Genomic DNA, 17,985 nt, shown 5'->3' on the forward strand with positions numbered 1-17,985 from the left:
GCATTGATATATGTCTTATTTAGGAGTCCCCTGTGGCTCAGTGGTAGAATCCTTATCTACTGCATAGGAGACCTGCGTTCAATTCCCAGACACTTATACAGCTGCAGCCATGGAGGCACCAAACATCCGGACTCGGGCTGGTCTTTGGATTCTGTCTCAGTGGCTTAAAAGAAGCATGGTAGGTCTGGGCAGCATCCACTCCTCCCAAAAAAAATCCTGTCTAGGCATATGCATCGAAGGCCTGGGTGGCCCTCATGCATACGCCATGATCCAGGACAATCGATGTTTGCCACCATATATGGTTCATTTAACAGAGCAACATGAGAGATCATGAAGGAACTGGAACTCAGAAGTCAGGATATTTCAAACTTCTAACATATTTCACATTTAAAATATTGTTAACTGCAGATTTGGAAAAAATAATTAAAATATAGTGTGTGCCATGTATTTGTATGTTATAACTTGCTGACATGTATTGCAACTTGTAGACTTATGATGCTCACTGGAAACAAGATATTTCATTTCACTTGCTTACTCTAGCAATTTTATCCTTTTGATAACTTAATAAATCTTCCTAACAAGACTTTAAGCAGTATTTAAATCCTGTATTCCCTATAGAATCTGAAGCAGTTTCCAAAAATCAATGTTTTTAATTATCACAAAGTACATAAATGAAATAAGTCAATTTAACTTTTCACCGTAACAATTATTTATTGTAAGACCAAGTTATAGAAAGTCTTTGTTTATTAGTATCCTTTCATTCCAAGCTTATGCTGTATCAGGGAAATGAAACAATGCACAGATGAGCCCCAGTTCTGTAGAAACTTATACATATCCTTTATAACACACAAGTAATTCCATTCGGTTCAATAGGCCTAATAATGAGCTCCATCCTTCAAGCTTTTTTTGCCCATATCTTTAAATTTAAGCATGGGAGTAGCCACAATGAATTCACTGAGTCCACTAAAGGCAACAGTAAATGAGCCTCATATGCATAATATGAGCCTCGTTTAGCATGAATATAAATCTTTTCAAGACTTGTAATACATGGTTATAACAAAGGAAGTATATTGATTCACATGATTGGTTTCAAGATCAAATTTAATATATATATTGGATAGGGTTGAGATTTATCATGCCAGCTTGAAAAGTGGCTGACAGTGGGGGACAAAGTCCAAAGCTGAAGGAAATTGTTTTTCTCTACACAAACAACAGTAGATTTAAGACTCGCAAGAAAGGCTTGAGCTGTAGTTTTGTTGTTGCAGGCTCCATGTCATTTAAACATACAAAGTGAATCCAGTATAAGATGGAGTTGTTCTTAACACCAAACAGATTGGTCATGTCAGTTGCCTTGGTCAACTCTTGGAACTGAGCCACCATGTTGCCTGGGGAAATTAAATTCCTTGTCAGTAACAAGAGAGGACCTGCTTGAGCCGAACCAATTCCACACTGCTGAAGAAAAGCTTTAAAATATTTACCACATGAAAAGAGTACTGGTTACCACACAGATATAGGCAGTGCAGTGATCAACAAGACCAAACATTTTAAACTATAGGTTTTCTCGGCTAAAAAGCAAGTGATTGCCCTTTCTGAAATACAGAAGCTGCATCTCATGCAGCTTTTAGTTGTTATCAAATTACCTGACCTTAAGGTTCAGAATTGATTTCAGATTCCTCTCAGCTTACTGTCTTAAGCCCTTACTTTGCCTTTAATGTAAATAAATGCTGGCAAATTTTCAATAGTGTTATTTCCTGTGACATTTTTTAAATTGTTGCCCATAATACATATAGAATCTTCTATTTAAAATATTTTTATATATAAAGGATATATATATAAAGGATATCATAATAAAGTAGTATTAAAAAGACAGTGAAAATCAGATTTAACTACAAAAATAATAATTTACATTAGGTATCATAAAGAAGATATCTGCCATTATAAAGTGCTTTGAAAAGCAGTGGCTTTTCAAAACTTGCGGAGCCAAGCTTAGGCTCCACATTTGCAGTGAGTTCTCTGCAGGAAGACACCAGTGTCCACATGGGTTTCATCCCACAAAGTAATTTTGAGGAAAGTGAGAAATAGTTTGTCTTTATGGGAAAATGAGAGCTATGCTGAGAGAAATTACAGACAGTAGCATTTGGGGGGCTTACTCATTTTAAATCTTGGTTTCTTCTAAATGCAACATTTCTAAGTAGTTCTCTTGCACTTGCATAAATAGTACAATGGGTTGTGATGAGGTCTATCTCTAGCTGAAGCTGTTCTTATTACAAATTTAAAGATTAAGTTGTGTGTGTGTAGTTTTCCTGCTTTCTCTTTTTTTCTTGAATGGTCTAATGCACACATTTCATTATTGCAAATAGAAAAAACGATTATGTCTTGCTAATGATTTTGGATGACTCATACCATTATTACTTTCCTATTATTTAATATGTAGCACTATAAGGGGGTCTCCCAGAGGAAGGGAGGCAGAGTGGCTGACTCCCTGACAGTTCACCCAGCCCCAGCAAGCTGTCGCAGAGCCCTGCTGGGACTGGTGCTGCTGTCCCTGCAGAGGCAGAAAGGACTGCTGCAGTGGGCTGGCTTCAAGGGGAGGTAGCCTTAAAAGGTGATGTCATTGCCATGTGGGGTAGCTGCAGAAAAAGGCTGCCTCCACAGGGGCATCCACAGCTGATGAGGCTGCCGTTTCAGCTCCAGCCCTTTCTGGCAGCACTGCTTCTAGGTGATCCAATAAGACGACTGCCTTTGCATAGCAGGAGGCAACTGGATTCTATGAGGAATGCCCCCACAATGGGGAGGCAGCCCAAACAGCTGATCCCACCCACTCCCTTGCCAGAAATTGGAGGAAGCTGTCAAATGCAGCCTGGGGGATGGGAGGCTAGCTTTGACTGCTGCTGCATGTTTGGGAGCAGCAAACTGAAGCAGCAGCTGCCAGCAGATCGCTTACAGTTCTCCCCCCTCCAGTTTCTCTGCAGACAAGCTGCTAGTGTTTGGGCTTACTGACAGGCTTCCCAGGGCAGGAGGAGCCAAGGGAAAGCCCCTTCTCTCTAGCTGGACACAGCATCTCACAGAGACTGTGTAGCACTCCAGCCAGGGAGCTGTGCATGTTTACAGACCTCTTCAGTGCTTTATTTCTGTAGCACTACAAATGAACTTGTGTCCATGGCCTTAAGTTGCTTCTCTGTTGTTGCAAATAATCATATTTTTAGTTGTGGTTTGAAAAAATGTACTGAAAAAATCAATCCCTGTGGGACTCATTATTTTGGGGCCTAATTCAGTAGCCCTTATTTCTTTTGAATAGCATTTACTATTCTTCCTCACAAGCTCCTCCAAGACCGTTTCAGACCGGACAATAAGGAAGAACTTCTTTACTGTCCGAGCCCCCAAGGCCTGGAATAGACTGCTGCCAGAGGTGGTTCAAGCACCTACTCTGGACTCCTTTAAGAGACATTTGGATGTTTATCTTTCTGGGATCCTTTGATCCCAGCTGACTTCCTGCCCCTGGGGCAGGGGGCTGGATTCGATGATCTTCCAAGGTCCCTTCCAGCCCTAATGTCTATGAAATCTATGAATCTATGAAATCTACTATCACAAATAGTCTTGTTGACATAAATAAGAATTACAGATGCCCAGCACCTCTGAAAAGCAAGCCACTTAGTTAGCAAATTGATAGTTGCAAACTACATGCTGGTTGCTTTATTACGAGGCGTGCCAGTTCAGGATACTGCTAGTACGATCCTTAATAGTACCAAATGTACACAAAAAGTGATGCAGGGTCAAGTCTGTCACCGAGTTTAGAATACAGAGGAACATGACGATAACCTGCAAATGTAATAATATTCCATTAATATAGTAAACACAAATATGGAGATTCCTGTATCAGAGCTTGTAGAATTTGCCATAATCATGAAGTATAATTTACAATGATATAAATAAATCTTTTAAATAAAGGAAACCAAATTTTCCTCACTTTTCAACATTAAAGTTTATTAGGCATCTAAAGTGGTGGTTCTGTGAATGCCCTGCCAGGGTCTCGGGTCTAGAGAAGGCTCAGCAAATCACTGCCGAAACCCTACAAATTCACAGATTAGGAGCTGGGGCTGGGAGCTTGTTCCCAGGCCTTGCTGTGTGATCATGGAGCGGGGGATTGGAACAAGCTCTCCAACCCCAACTCCATGATTGCAGTTGTGATCACAGAGCAGGGTCTGCAAGCTCCCTGAATGGGGACAGTTCCCCTCCAGCCTGGAGCTGGCTGGGACCTGCCCCTGATTGGGACAATTCCTAGCCAGCCTCAGGCTGCATGGGGAAGCATGTGGAGCCTGATGGTGGCTGGGACTGTTATGTTTCGGACAGTCTCCAGCTAGCCCTGAGCTGCACATGCAGACTTCCCCATGCAGGCCAGAGCTGGCCAGGAACTGTCCCAGTCAGGGGCAAGTCCCAGCTCCATGCCTGAATTGGGCGATCAAGACCCACGGCTTGGGAAGAGCTGCAGGGGTGGGGTAAATCCCAACCCCCTGCCCTGATCCACTGGTGAGGCAGCCAGCAGTGAGCTACCTTCCCCACTGGTAGATTGGGGCAGGGGGCTGAGACCTACCCTTCCCCTTCAGCTTTTTCCAAGCCCCATGCTCCTGATCAGGGTGCCAGGACCAGGAGCTCCCTGCTGCTGGGGCAGGGGGACATTGTTCCCTGCCCCAGCAGCAAGCAGTCCCTTGGGACCAGGAAACAGCTGTCTCCTGGCCCAGTGCTCCCTGCTACCCCCTGGGCTAGCACCAGGGGGAGCCTGCAGCTCCAATCTGGTGTTGTCAGGGGCCCACTGCAACACTGAAGGAAACTGGGTACAAATCTTTTCCCTAATCCCCTCATGTGTAGACGCCTGCCCAAAACCCCTTACTCTGGAGTAGCTTACACCAGATTAAATTTGGACCAAAGTAAATGCATGTGTAGATGTGCGCATTAAGTAGTCATAGGAGCTAGAACTGGAAACTATGCTCTCTCCCAACTAAGCATCCTAACCTGTGGGTAAAGGAGTCATGTCTACTTTCTCTCCCTGTCTCTCACCCAATGACAGTTTAATTATTCTATGTGAAGTAGAACAGTCTCAGTAGGAGGGGTGGAGAACATACCTACCCAGAACAGCCTACAACCTAGTGGATAAGGAACACTGCTGTGAGGAAGGCAATATGGGTTTCCATTTCTTCAGGAAGGATGGGGGCAGTGGTGGCACCATTACTGTTGTCACTGTATCTTCCTGCTATAGTTTGACAGAAAGGAATGACCCCCTATTCAGCTACTGAAAGAGAGGTCTTGGACACTTACTTTCAAGGGGGGCATTTAAGCTACTTCAGCATGCTTAATTCTCTATCATGTTTATTTTTAATTTATTTTCCAGAAAGACAGCTGAGAACCACTGAGATGATTTTATTAAGAATAGTGCGATAACGATGGTTCTCAATTTTGGGGCAGAAGTAGCTAGAAAATCAAACTCCATTTCTGGGAGGGAGAATTGATTTTTTCCCCTCATCCCAAACAAAAAAAAGGTTAAAAATGTGAAATTTTCTCTAGGAAAGGATTTCCAAAAAAATTCACTCCAAGAGAAAAGAAACTCAGTTTTTATGTTTGCTGCCTGCCTGCACACCTACCTTGAAAGCTCTTGTCAATTTTATTTTGAAAATGAAGTGAAACCAAAAGCATTACTGAAGCATTAGAATATACTTGCAAGGTGGCAGAGTGTGGTAGATGAATCTACACACCTTTGTTCATCAAAGTAAATTGATTCTGTTTATTTTGTCAAAAGTAGCTTTGAAAATCAGATACAGTTAACAGCAAGCATAAGCCTCCCTCCCCCCACACTTTTTTTTGGCATGCTGTATTCTGTTTCTCTGAATTCTGTTCCTCAAATAGAAATGAAAGAGATGTACAACAAGAGGAAAAATTACCGGTAATTATCCTTTCATACTTCCCCTATTTTATTTCAGTGTTTTTCTACTCTGAAAAATTACAGAAAGTGCTAGTATGAGTTCTTAGCTATAGCATTTAATAATCTCCTGCCCTTTAGTTGCAGGTGAATTAGGAAGTGGTCAGTTTGGTGCCTTTATACTGATCTTTTTGCTTTCTTGGTTTTTAATATGTGGAGCTGTAATATCATCTGAGAGGATTCTGCTCAGAATGTGAGTGGAGGAATACTGAAATTGATATAATAGCAATAAGTAATATTTTCTTCATCTCCTACATTGTTGGTTGGCATTCACATGCAGTATAATTATTGTAGATAACAAAGACCAGAATTATAGGAAAATTATTCTGAATAAAACTAAGAGATGGTATATAATAAGTATAAAAAGGACAACATGCTACGAGTAAAAGTTTACATTTTTGTAGTGGTGAAGTGATGTAGCTGTGATGATCTAGGAAATATGCAAGAAGTAAGGATTTCTATGGGTGATATCTTTTATTAGATCAACTGCATGGATGAGATAAGACTTACACCAGCTTTTGAATATAATGCATTCTTCTTCAGAAGAAAAATGAAGAATTGTATTCAAAAGCTTGTCTGACTCAACTATGCAACTGGTCCAGTAAAAGATGTCCCACAGAAATCCTTGCCTCTTACATTTTTGTAGGGGTTTTTTCATCTTATATGGAGGAAATATATACAATGCAATTTAAGATGTCACTGAGGTCATCTCCACTAGCCTGAACTATGTAAGACCCTCTTCTCCGTACAGACAACTGTACAACCTACAAAAAACATCTACATTCTGCTGCTTATTTTGTGAACATGACCCTATGTTGTACCCCAGGTTCCCTGGCAGAGCCCTTCTAAGAACTAGTCTGTGGACTGCTTGTCTCTTTTTCTAGGCTTGTCGCTAGTTAGGGATTGTTGGTTGAAGGAAGTGGGAAGCAGGACTGGAAAACATGAACAAGAATGTCACTTCATTTCCTGTACTAAGGCTCATATGCCCAGGTAAGTTCCAAACATAGTACAGAAAGGGGAAGGCTAGATTATAAGGGAAGTAGTTGATCTCTATCTGGAAATTCAGCAAAATATTCTGGTTAGCTACCACTGGGGATTGAGTTTAAGAGTGTACACTGTCATTGGTCAGCATCTACAGATTTTAAGATGACTTTAAGGTGGACCCTAACTATCAGTGTAGATTCTGCCTTATTTGCCATTTAAAAGGAATATTACCTTTGTTCATACTCAGCAGTGGTAAAGTGTATTGGCCAAGGAACTCATTTGAAACTAAAGAGATCTGATCTTCCACACAGAAGCGTACTAATGCCAACTCTGGTACTTGAATAGTAAAAGTAAAAGTTTCATTCCACCTAGGGCACAAAGCTGAAAAAAGAGAGATGATAATGCAATGAAAACAATTGCCTATACAAAGGGGGTCAACATGTAATTTAATTCCTTCTAATTAATATTTTATCTGTATTTTTTTTATCAGTGCAGACTGATTCAAACATTTCCTCTTTTGTCAAGATCCTTGTTCACTCAACTCAGTGACAGAACTGAGTGACCTAGACAGTGGAGGATAAGGTTTTTTATGTGGAGTCACAAATAAAAACATTAAAAAAGAACTCTTCAGCCAACAGAGACATCCCCCTGGATACACATGGGACATGTGTCCACCAGCATTCCCTCTAAGCTGCATGGCGTGCACTGCTGCACAGGTGCACCTGCACATCCATGCACACCATGCAGCTTAGAGGGAATGCTGGTGTCCACATGTTCATTAATGCACAGTGGTTACTGCACATTTAATTTAGTACTTGTAGAATCAAGTACTGAAAAAATGTGCATCTGGTTAAAGGGCAACAGTGCCAGTGAACGCCTTTTTAGTGATGCTACTGCACAGTAGCCTAACAATACTGGGCAGTAGCATATTAGCACTGTCTGTGCTGTAATGCACTACCTCACAATATTATTAGGCTACTGTGCAATTAGCATCTCGTGTAGATGAACCCATGGAGTAGGGATGGAATGTGACTGGAGTAAGCTTCTTTCTTTATAAATCTTTGCTATTCATTACAATAGCACAAGCAAGGGACTAAGCCATTTGGCTTCCTCTTTTTGAAGAGAACCAGAAGGTATTGTGACTTCCTGACTCAGAGAACATGGTAAAATAAAATACTGTAAAGCCATATAATTATCAAGGTTTGCTAAAAGTTCTATTTTATTGTTTTGAGATTCAGTATATTGTAATCCACTAAGAGAAAAGACCAACCATATCTTCTCTACTGTATAAAGAAGGTTCCTATATTCCTGTAAGGGAGACTTTCTTGATCATTTGGGAGATTCCATGCTCCCTTAACACATTATTCAGTTAAGTTGCCTAAGGTTTTAATGAATGGATTGCTTCTGTTACAAAAGTTCCTTTTCCTAGAGAATCTTCAGCTTTTTAAGAACCATTCTGACTGCCTTTGAAACAGTGCTTCAAAGCTAATTGCCTCACTCCAAAGAATCAATGACTGTCAAAAGGTAGCTCTTTATCAATACTCAATGCAGAGTACATTGCAATAATTTAGACTGTGCAGTTCATTTTGAGGTTCTTGAAAGTCAATGTTTCAGCCTTCTAGAAGTTGTTCCCTATTCTGTTTGGTAGCTGTTTGTGATGGGCAGCTTGCGAACCTCTATGATCAGATAAACAATGCCAGTGGACATAATACTGCTAGAGTGGACCTCCATGTTGAACAAATTAAAGAAAAGAGACCAAACAAAAGCTAGTTACCTAGCAGGGGTGAGTCTAGCAAACCCATCCTGCAAAAAAAAATGTTCCTGTCAGTAAAATGAGAGATGAAATGAACAATATTTTGGCAGCTCCAAGGCATACAGAAGAAAGATCAAAAAGGAAGGACCACTCACAACGTATTTAAAACTTAAAGCAGCAAGCTCACAGGTTAATAACATGAGCAAAGTACAAGAACTGATCCAGGATAAAATATAAATGGTAACAATTGACCTCTACCTTCTGCACCTAAAGGTGTGAGAACTAGATTGCAAAGTTGCTAAGCTGGTCGGGATATAACATTCTATTGGGCCAGAGCTGTAAGAATGACTGTCACTTAACCTTTTCTTTGGTATCATCCACACTTGTGGAGAAGAAAAGACTTTGTAAAATTAAAGTGGTAGAAGGAACGAGGAAAAAAAAGATTTGGCTCTATTATGTCCTGGATACCCTGCAGATTTATTCTTGCTCCTCCATGTAGTCCATCAGTTTCAACCTCCACCTTAGAACACACCTGTACATAAGCATGACTGCTGTAGAGACAGGCAAGAAAAAGATCCATATTCAGTGTTGTTGCATTGATTTGTATCATCTGATAATTTCACACAAGAAAACCAGGATGAATCTCTCTGAATCTGACCTGATCTGTTTCCACAGATGGGAAGATTAATTTCAGCCTTCCCTTTTCTTATCTTTCCCCTACAGGTTTGCTTCCCAGTTGATATGAAAGGAAATAAAGAGTGCTGGAAGAAACATAAATGGCAGAGGCTGTCTCAACTAGTAAACCATAATGAGCCATAAATAAGATAGTGGGAAAGGAGAGAGAAATGTACTGATCAAAGTGTTCAGCATGATAAAATGGCACCTGCAATTCATCTTCTCTCAAGTTATTGGTTGACTGGATTCCTAGAAAACAGCCATGGGGTCCATGACTTCAAAGTGTTATTCGGGAGCCAGAAGGGGTGATGGCCTTTAAGAAATAGCATTTTGCTTTACCTGCAAAAAATGAGGCAAAATTCAATGTGGATGCTTAGCTTCTTGCAAACCTTTTCAGCTTCACCAATACTACTTTGAGGTACAAACATACCAAAGGCGTACATTACTAAAACCCTGCCTTAAGCTTTTTATTCGGATAGCCTCACAAAACAACAAAGCATCAAAGCTACTTGCCTCACTCAAACATCGGTAGCTGTCTTCACTGATATTCAGTACAGAAACTTTGAAGTACATAAGGATGAGTATATGGTGTGGTGTTCATTTTGTTTCCCCAAAGTATAGAAATCCAGCTTTCTCTAAATGTTTCTCACCATCACATGTCAACCTTCTTTAAGGACTATATGTTATATTACAGTAACAATGGATGCCTCTTCTAACTAAGGTGCTTTAGTAAGTGAACAGACAGCTGACTTTGCTGCACCAAGACAATGACACACAACATCCTTTAGATGACGTCTTCAGCAACTGACTTTAATTTTGTGGTGCTCTTGCTTGCTGATTCAGCCCATCTTGAGCTCTCAAGTATCAATACTGTATACAAGGAACTGATATAGGTTGGCATCCGCATTGCCACAGTGGCTTCTAGATGTAACTCTGCACCAGTGCTGTTTAACTCTGCACTGAGGAACTACACACTTTCAGCGGTAGAGGTGGCCCCTCCATAACAGGCCATGTTTTAAGCACAAAGATAAGATAGGACAGGAGAAGCTGCCCATGCCGTTCCTGTTGTATGTTTAACAATTCTTCTGTCTCTTTGGTCCATAAGCCATCACCATGTACATAAGCACTGCATTTGGTTTCAAAAAGTTTTTAAAAATTGAAAAATTCTACCCTTAATTTTTTCAGATTTAGTTACATCTTCCTCATATTCCTCTTGCTAGGTCATAAATTGGTATGCTTGTTTTGCCACTATTTTTGTTGATCAATAACCCAGTCTTTTTACCTTGTACCCACTTTTTCAATTAGTAATTACAGCACAACATTTTTATATGGACATAGAAATTACTTAAGATATTATGCTATTTTATATGCAGTAGTATTGAAATCATTCACAATTTTTATGCTTACCATTGTTTCTTACAACACAAGTTTGTTGTTTCACTTGATCTTCTGGAACACCATGAATTTCTATCTGGACTATAGGATCAGCTTTATTACTCCTGGAGAGGTTACTAGGTGGTAACTGATAGCCACTAATAAGCTGCATAAATAAAAATGATACATAAGACTTCATTTAGGCTTGAAAATATAATCTATTATAATAATTTAAACAGAATTTCAGCAAGCTATATATCCAAAAATTGTCCCATGCAGTGTAGCTGTCTAAAAAACTACAATGTCACCAAGGTTTCACTGCTCTGTGCTTAATTCAGTCCCTGGCTAATTTGATTTTCAAATGTTACTAGTTTAATCTTCGACAAAATAATTGTTTTTAAAAATCCGCCTTTTCTTAATATGAGTTTTAAGCAAGTTTTATTCAGGCTCTAGCTATATGAAGTTGCTACTTTGTTTAACAGAGAAATCAAAGTACTTCTTTGTGAGAAATCAAAGTCCTCCTTTGTGAATATCCTCTTAGGGTTTTGTCACCTCCTGGCATCCTGTTCATAGGAACCCTTAGCAAATCTCTGGTTCTTGAAGTTGTACAAACATCCTTTAGTAGCATCAGAATTCAATGTCAGCCGGTAAAAAAGAACTATGTTAGGTCCTTTTCCTCCAAAGCAGAGTGTTAGCTTTTCTCAGTGTTTGTCTCATATAGACACCCTGAGGCCTCTCTCATTCGTTAGTTTAGTTACTTATCTAGTTATTTAAAGAAGTTTTGCCTCAGAGTGCCTCAAGATCTGGCACCAAACCTAAAAAAGGATTTAAGAAATTCACTGCTTTCTCTGCTCTCTATTTGTGCTGCTTTGGAGAGGTTCATAATCCTTGCAGTGCTCTATTTGTCAGGAATTCATGTCCAGAATGTATCAGGCCAACTATTTCAAGCCAATTTGACCAATTAGGCCCTTAAATCACAGATCGTGGTACCAAATGTCATAACTGATAAAAGTGGTTCTTATCAAACCACTCCTGCCATAAAACTATCAGCCGTGGAACACTGAACCCCATTTCAGCTTAAGCACAAGATTAAGCATTGTCTTTCAAGCAGGGTTGTGACCACAAACCTTTCAGAAGCAAGTGATTCAGCTGGCACCATTTATGCTCCACTCCACCAGCAATACTCCTGATTAGTCCTGAGCATGACATGTTCTAGCTCTGCATCCTCCCTTGCAGGCTTCACACAGTATCCTCACATTGTTAATGCTGACTGTCATTTATTTTCTGTGCCTTTCACTTTTACCCAAGCTATCTTGCTGGCAACTTCCTATCTAACAGTGTTCTGTCCTTAATCTCCATTTTGATATTTTCACTCTTCACAGTATGCTTACTGATCCTCCTTCATCTCTACACCCCTGTGTCACATCTTGCAATGGCATCATCCACTCCATAAACTGTGACCTTCTGATTTTCTTCTCCAGCTTTTACACCCATGAGATCTGCCATACTCTACTCTTACTTTATGTGACACACCTTTCTTTCCCTCTTCTCACTACTTTAAAACCTGCAAATGTACATCTGATAAAATGTCTTCTAACTTGGGTCTCCCATTTAGCTTCTGAACACAGTGGGCTAAAAAAGTAATGCATATTAAGCCTAGTACTTCTTGCCTCTTATGTATTTTGTCATCATTTCTGGCTTCTAACAGTAAGTTCCTATCCACCATTCCCAACCTGTTAATTCATTCAGTCTCTTCTTTTTCATGAACTGCTGTGTCTTTGATGCTTGCCTCTAAATTCCCCTCATTCTAACCACATCTCCTATCAATGGCCTGGTCCTTTCTTATTACTAACACTTTTTGAGGCCTCCAATCCATCAATTATTGAGTTGTTCTTGCTACCTTGGGTTCTCTACTACCCTTCCTATCCATTTTTCAACACTGTCATACTCCAAGCATGTACTTTTTTGCTCTCTACTTTATACTCAAACATCCCTTTTCTTCACCAATCCTTTGTCTGGCCCCTGGACCACAAGGTAAGAGTTCCCCTGAACCTCATTATGTCAATAATTCTACATCAATAACAAATAATATAATTGATGTACATGCATAAGTGCTTAAAATCTTTGATTCATGAATATCATGTATTTGACGTGCTCACTGCTAGGGTGGTATGATCTGCACAAGATGCATATATTGTGTAATTACTGTACAATTGCTATTTAATTAATTTTATTTCTGCAATGTATTTCTTTGACAGAAATGTAACCAATTATATGCTAATTATGTGGCTTTTCTGTAAGTAGTGTACAGTAGGATCAAAAATAACATTTTTCACTGTGAAACTGTAGTTTTCTAACTACTAAATAATTTGAAACTTCTATGATGGTTCAAAGGATAAATAATTTTTTTTAGATGATTTCAGATTTCTAAGGGGTTTTTTTTAAATGAAATTGGTGCCCAGAAGAAGAAACAGTCAAAAGATTTAAAATTGATAAATATTTTTTAAATGTTCATCTGTTATATTTGCATGCATCAAAAGTTAAAAGCATTGCCATCCATTTTCTTTATATTTTTAGCCTATGTAATGCTATCATAATATATATAATATCCTAAAGGTTTACTAAGGAAAACATGTCAACAGGTGCATCTATACACCATACTATGGCAAGGTAGCAGTGCACTATGTTGTCATACGGCACTCTACAATGACAGCAATCGTGTGTCCTGATATGATCGCTAGCTATGCTGCCATAGTGGTGCACTCCTGAGGTACAGTGCACCGCTACAGTGACATAGCGGTGAAATCTAACCATGTGCTGCACACACAATGCAGTAACCGCCTGTACCGTGCCACGCTTTAGTACTTCCAAAAGGCAGTGCTGTATGGCAACGTGTAGATGCACCCAAAAAGTAAGTGAAATCTGAAAACTCTAATAGCTCAATCCTATTCCATCTGTGCTTGTATAATCCCATATGTTTGTCCTCCTCATTCTTTTATTAGCTATAACAGAGACCATTATAATTTTATTATGTAACTAAAATTAAGCATCTTTCCTGTTTGATTCACTAGGCCTTTTTCCCCCTTCAGAATGTTTATATATTACAGGTGAAGGGAGGTCTACTCTAACATTGTCTATGCAATGGCTGATAGTGGTGCATATCCTTTAGATTACTTCAGACATCTTGAACAGCTCCACCTTCATCTCACCCTGAAGTTTACGACCACCATCTGGCCCTGTTTTATGTGTCTTATGAAAATTTAATAATCTGCTTCTGATCCTGGTTCTATATGTGATGCCAAATTGAAACTCCCATTCAATACTGTGAATTCAGGAGAGCTACCTGGCATAGACCTTCTGGATTTGGGAATGGTGACAGAAGAGGCTGACCATGCATTACTGCTGCAGCTAGTAGTCTCCCTTTTAAACTGACTGCAGGATATTTTTATTGTCTGAAGTATAATAAAAGATTACAAGGCTTTATTTTTCTAGTGTTAGCATCTACATTCTACTGACAGCCTCTGCTAAAATTTTGAAATGGGATGCAATCTTCCTCCCCACCTATATCCAGTAATCAAAACAAAATGCAAAGTAATGAGAGAAGACAGTCTGTGGGGAAAAGTGTAGCTGAGGAAGAGCCTACATGGAACGAAGGGAAAACTATGAGATTTATAAAAGAAATAGTACCCATCCAAATTGCCTTTTGAAATCTATACCAAATCCTTAATATCTTTATTATATAATAACAATTGAATAAGCATAGTTTCATACAACCATAGTAGCCTTATTTATATTTTAGAGAAAATTTTATGCAAATTATTTGTTCTTTCTTGCAATTGTTAACATTTTCAAGTGAAAGATGTGATTTTATGTGCAAAGATTAAAATAAAACTCAGAAACTGTACCACAGTAGATAACAGACACTGATATTAAGATATCAAGGAACTATATTAGTTCTAGGAAGCTTGACGGGTTTAGCATATAACAACTTCTTCAAAAACGAATAGGTTGTAATAATAAATACTTGCGAGCTAATTAAATGAATCATTATATTTTTATAAATTATAAATGAAATTGTTAATAAACCATGCTTACCTTAATTGAGAGCGTAGTTGGATTCTGGTTCCCTATCACACTGTGTGGATTAAATTTTGAATAATGGTCTCTCAGGAATTCTGGTTTTAGAAGATAGCCACAGCCACCATTGTCCACAAATTTTGCATTTTGCAAGTCCATTTGCTGTCCAGGTGTCTGGAAATTTAAGGCCACTGGAAAAAAAATCGAAATTGCTGCAGTTAACACTTTAAAACTATTCCAACAATAGGCACATTTTAAACTAAAGTTAAAATACTAGACCACAGAATCCAAGGTGCCTTTGTCTTTAAGTCTGGCTCCTTTAAAATTTGGTGTTAGCCAACTGGGGATGATCCTAGTGCCAGAACTGAGCACATGTGCCCTAGTTCTGGGTTAAACTCCACTGCATTCCCCTTTATTTTTCAAAGGGAATCTTGGAAAATATTCTAGATATAAGCTTGGTTTTTTTTTCCCCACAAGGGCTAAATTCTAATTCTAACTTTGCCAATTAAGCTATATATGGACCCTCAACTCCATACAGCACATGAAGTTCTCCCATGAAAGGAGAAGACAGGCATAGGATGTGGTGGTAGTAACTTCACCTCAAACAGTACCAAGGTAAGCTAGACAGCCATGAAGGTATGGTTAAGAATTAAGCTGTTCATTGCAAGTAATATGTTTGAGATTACATATAGGGAAAAGTGAGTCTAATTGTGTAAACTTTTAAATTGCAATGTGAGCAAAAGATTTCCTTCAGACTTAATCTCGCATTGCTGATGTTTATTGTTCATGTACACCTGTCAGGTTTTCCTTTTCCAGGCAGCTCAGAATGTTTTCTGTTTGCTGCTGAAATGGGAAAATAAAACAGCACACTTCAACAACCAGATACAGTATTATAATTCATGAGATAAAGCCAATGCTGAATTAGGCCTGTTTAATGAAAATTTCCCTATTCTAGCATGTTGCTGCTTCCTGTTCACATTCAGCATGGAAAATGCACAAGTCAAATCAGTGATGGACTAGTGTGATGTATTAAGCAGAATGATGATAAGGCATTTCTTTGGGTGGTTTAGCAGTAAAAAAACACAAAGTCTGTCTGTAGTACAGTCACTCCTAATAATAATTTCTGGTGGCTAGAGGTAAATTAGATTAAATAGGTCATCATCTCTTTTGCTGTGCTATAGTTTGAAGTGTGCAACTAAAATTAAGCAAGGCAAAAATGAAACATCAATATTTTCAAATAGCAGTGAAAAACTTGCAAATGTGCTTGTAACTTCTGCATGATGAAACAAACGACATGATTGCACATAATGAGGCTGCTGCTAACTTTGCCAAGCTTCATAAGTTGCTAAACGGAAAAAAATCCATTTAATGAGAGAAACACACCAAGGAATTTGTTGTTTATCATATTAAGTGACTTTCTGTCATGATACAAACTTAGATCAATGCTGTTGTGAGCTGTTTCAAAATAACGTTATATCTTTATTTATTTTAATTTAATTTAGCCTTTGATTGTAAATCTAAAACATACTCAAGATGAATCTTAATTTAGTCATTGAAGTCCACATAACTGTAAAGATGCACTGAAGAAATATTTCAGTTGAAGGTTTTTGTTTCCTTACGTAAGTAGGAAATTTTATTTCCTAATCTTTGTTTTTCCTAATCATCCAGTGAAAATATCAGCAGTATAAGTGGACATTTCAGCCATAGTCTTGGCATGTGTATGATTTGATTGCATTAGTGTGTGAAGAGTTGCAGGATTTTTTTTCTATTATGACCAACTGATTGGATTAAGGAAAGTCATTGTATATTTCCCTTACCCCTAGTTCTTAACTCTTTCATTTTTAAATATATCATGATAGGATAGATGCACTTGCAGTTCTGAAGCTCTAAGGCAGCAGTTGCCAAGAAATGGAAGAAAATGAGAATCTGGTTCCACTCCATTTCTCTAATCCTCTGTTAAGGCATATTTGTATAATTCCTCTTCAAATGCAGGAAATACCCAGGACTATAAAAGCAGAAACTGTAGAGCTCTACAGAAAACTGGTGCAAAAGATTCTGGGACACACCTCGGGTTTGTAAATGAATGAATGCAAAGTATCTGTATGAAAAAGGTATAAAAACCTTTCTCAGAACTGGTAATTTTGAGAAGTTACAAATGACTGAAATAAAGATTTTGTTATGGAATTGCAGTAGATCTCAAAATACAATTTAGGCAATCTTCTTTCTCTAGTGTTAACGCCTTTTAAATATCTGCAAATTATCACTTTCATTCCTTTTCTTCATAAATCAGTCCCTCCAGCTTCCTGATGAATTTCATTTTTCTTTTCTGAACTTCCTCCAGGTTACCAATATCTTCCTTGATAGGTATCTTTCAGTAGGATTTGAGATACAAAAAATTTGAGGTTCTTAAAATTTTTAAGAACTATGTTTTAGGCATCTATATTATTCTTCCAGGCATTTGCTGACTACAGCAAATCCTGCCAAATGTAAAATGCCCTATAGACTAACTAGAGTTCAGTTAAAAGAATGCTTATGATGAAGGAGCAGCTACCAGGACCCCAGTCTTTTGAGACAATCTGAGGCTTTGAATAGTTTGTCTGAGACCACTGCTGGCATAACTGATTCTTGGATTCCTCACAGAATGTTGCCCATGATCAGCCAATTCTCCAGCTGTATGCTTATGGGATAATTGCTTTGTGAACATATGTTGCAACAGCCCAACTAAAAAAAAAGAGATCTGTAGTGCTATTCTTATATTATAAATCTGAGATAAATTGTGTGATTGCTGTGTATAATCCTGCTACAAATGTTTGAAATATCCATAGCCTATAGCAATAGAAGCATGATAGTGTGCATCTGGAAATGCAATTTTGAATTTTGTCTAGGTCAAATGTTAGGCTTCAGTCTGTTGGGGAAGTACCTAAATTAAAAACCCTTGTTCTCTCCATTCCAGTGGGATGGTCTTGGTGGCATTATTTTCTAGAAAAGATGGCATTTCCAGCAATATGTCTTCCTGAATGTGATGGTCTCCAGAGTTAAATATTAGCAGAATATTTTTGTAATATGCTTTCTAGCCTGGCCAAAACACCTGTTTCTTTTTTGATGTTTCTAAAACCTTGGAGATGTTTATTGCTTGTGTGGAGAGGGTTTT

The 17,985-nt window shown here is 38.6% G+C and overlaps 1 protein-coding gene across 1 annotated transcript in view; it reads right to left on the bottom strand.

Moving 5' to 3' along the window:
* Positions 1-3,697: 3,697 nt before the first annotated feature.
* The window catches only part of PLCZ1 (phospholipase C zeta 1), a gene marked incomplete at its 5' end in the record, with an annotated part of 95,465 nt that continues 81,177 nt past the window's right edge, over positions 3,698-17,985 (bottom strand). Inside the window, 4 exons of the mRNA XM_006269471.4 lie at positions 3,698-3,819; positions 7,187-7,336; positions 10,791-10,923; positions 14,853-15,025. Coding sequence (XP_006269533.4) covers positions 3,737-3,819; positions 7,187-7,336; positions 10,791-10,923; positions 14,853-15,025 — 539 coding nt within the window. The remainder of the gene's footprint in view (positions 3,820-7,186; positions 7,337-10,790; positions 10,924-14,852; positions 15,026-17,985) is intronic.

This window comes from Alligator mississippiensis, chromosome 4 (genome assembly GCF_030867095.1).
Source record: "Alligator mississippiensis isolate rAllMis1 chromosome 4, rAllMis1, whole genome shotgun sequence".
In the NCBI taxonomy this organism is placed as follows: domain Eukaryota; kingdom Metazoa; phylum Chordata; order Crocodylia; family Alligatoridae; genus Alligator; species Alligator mississippiensis.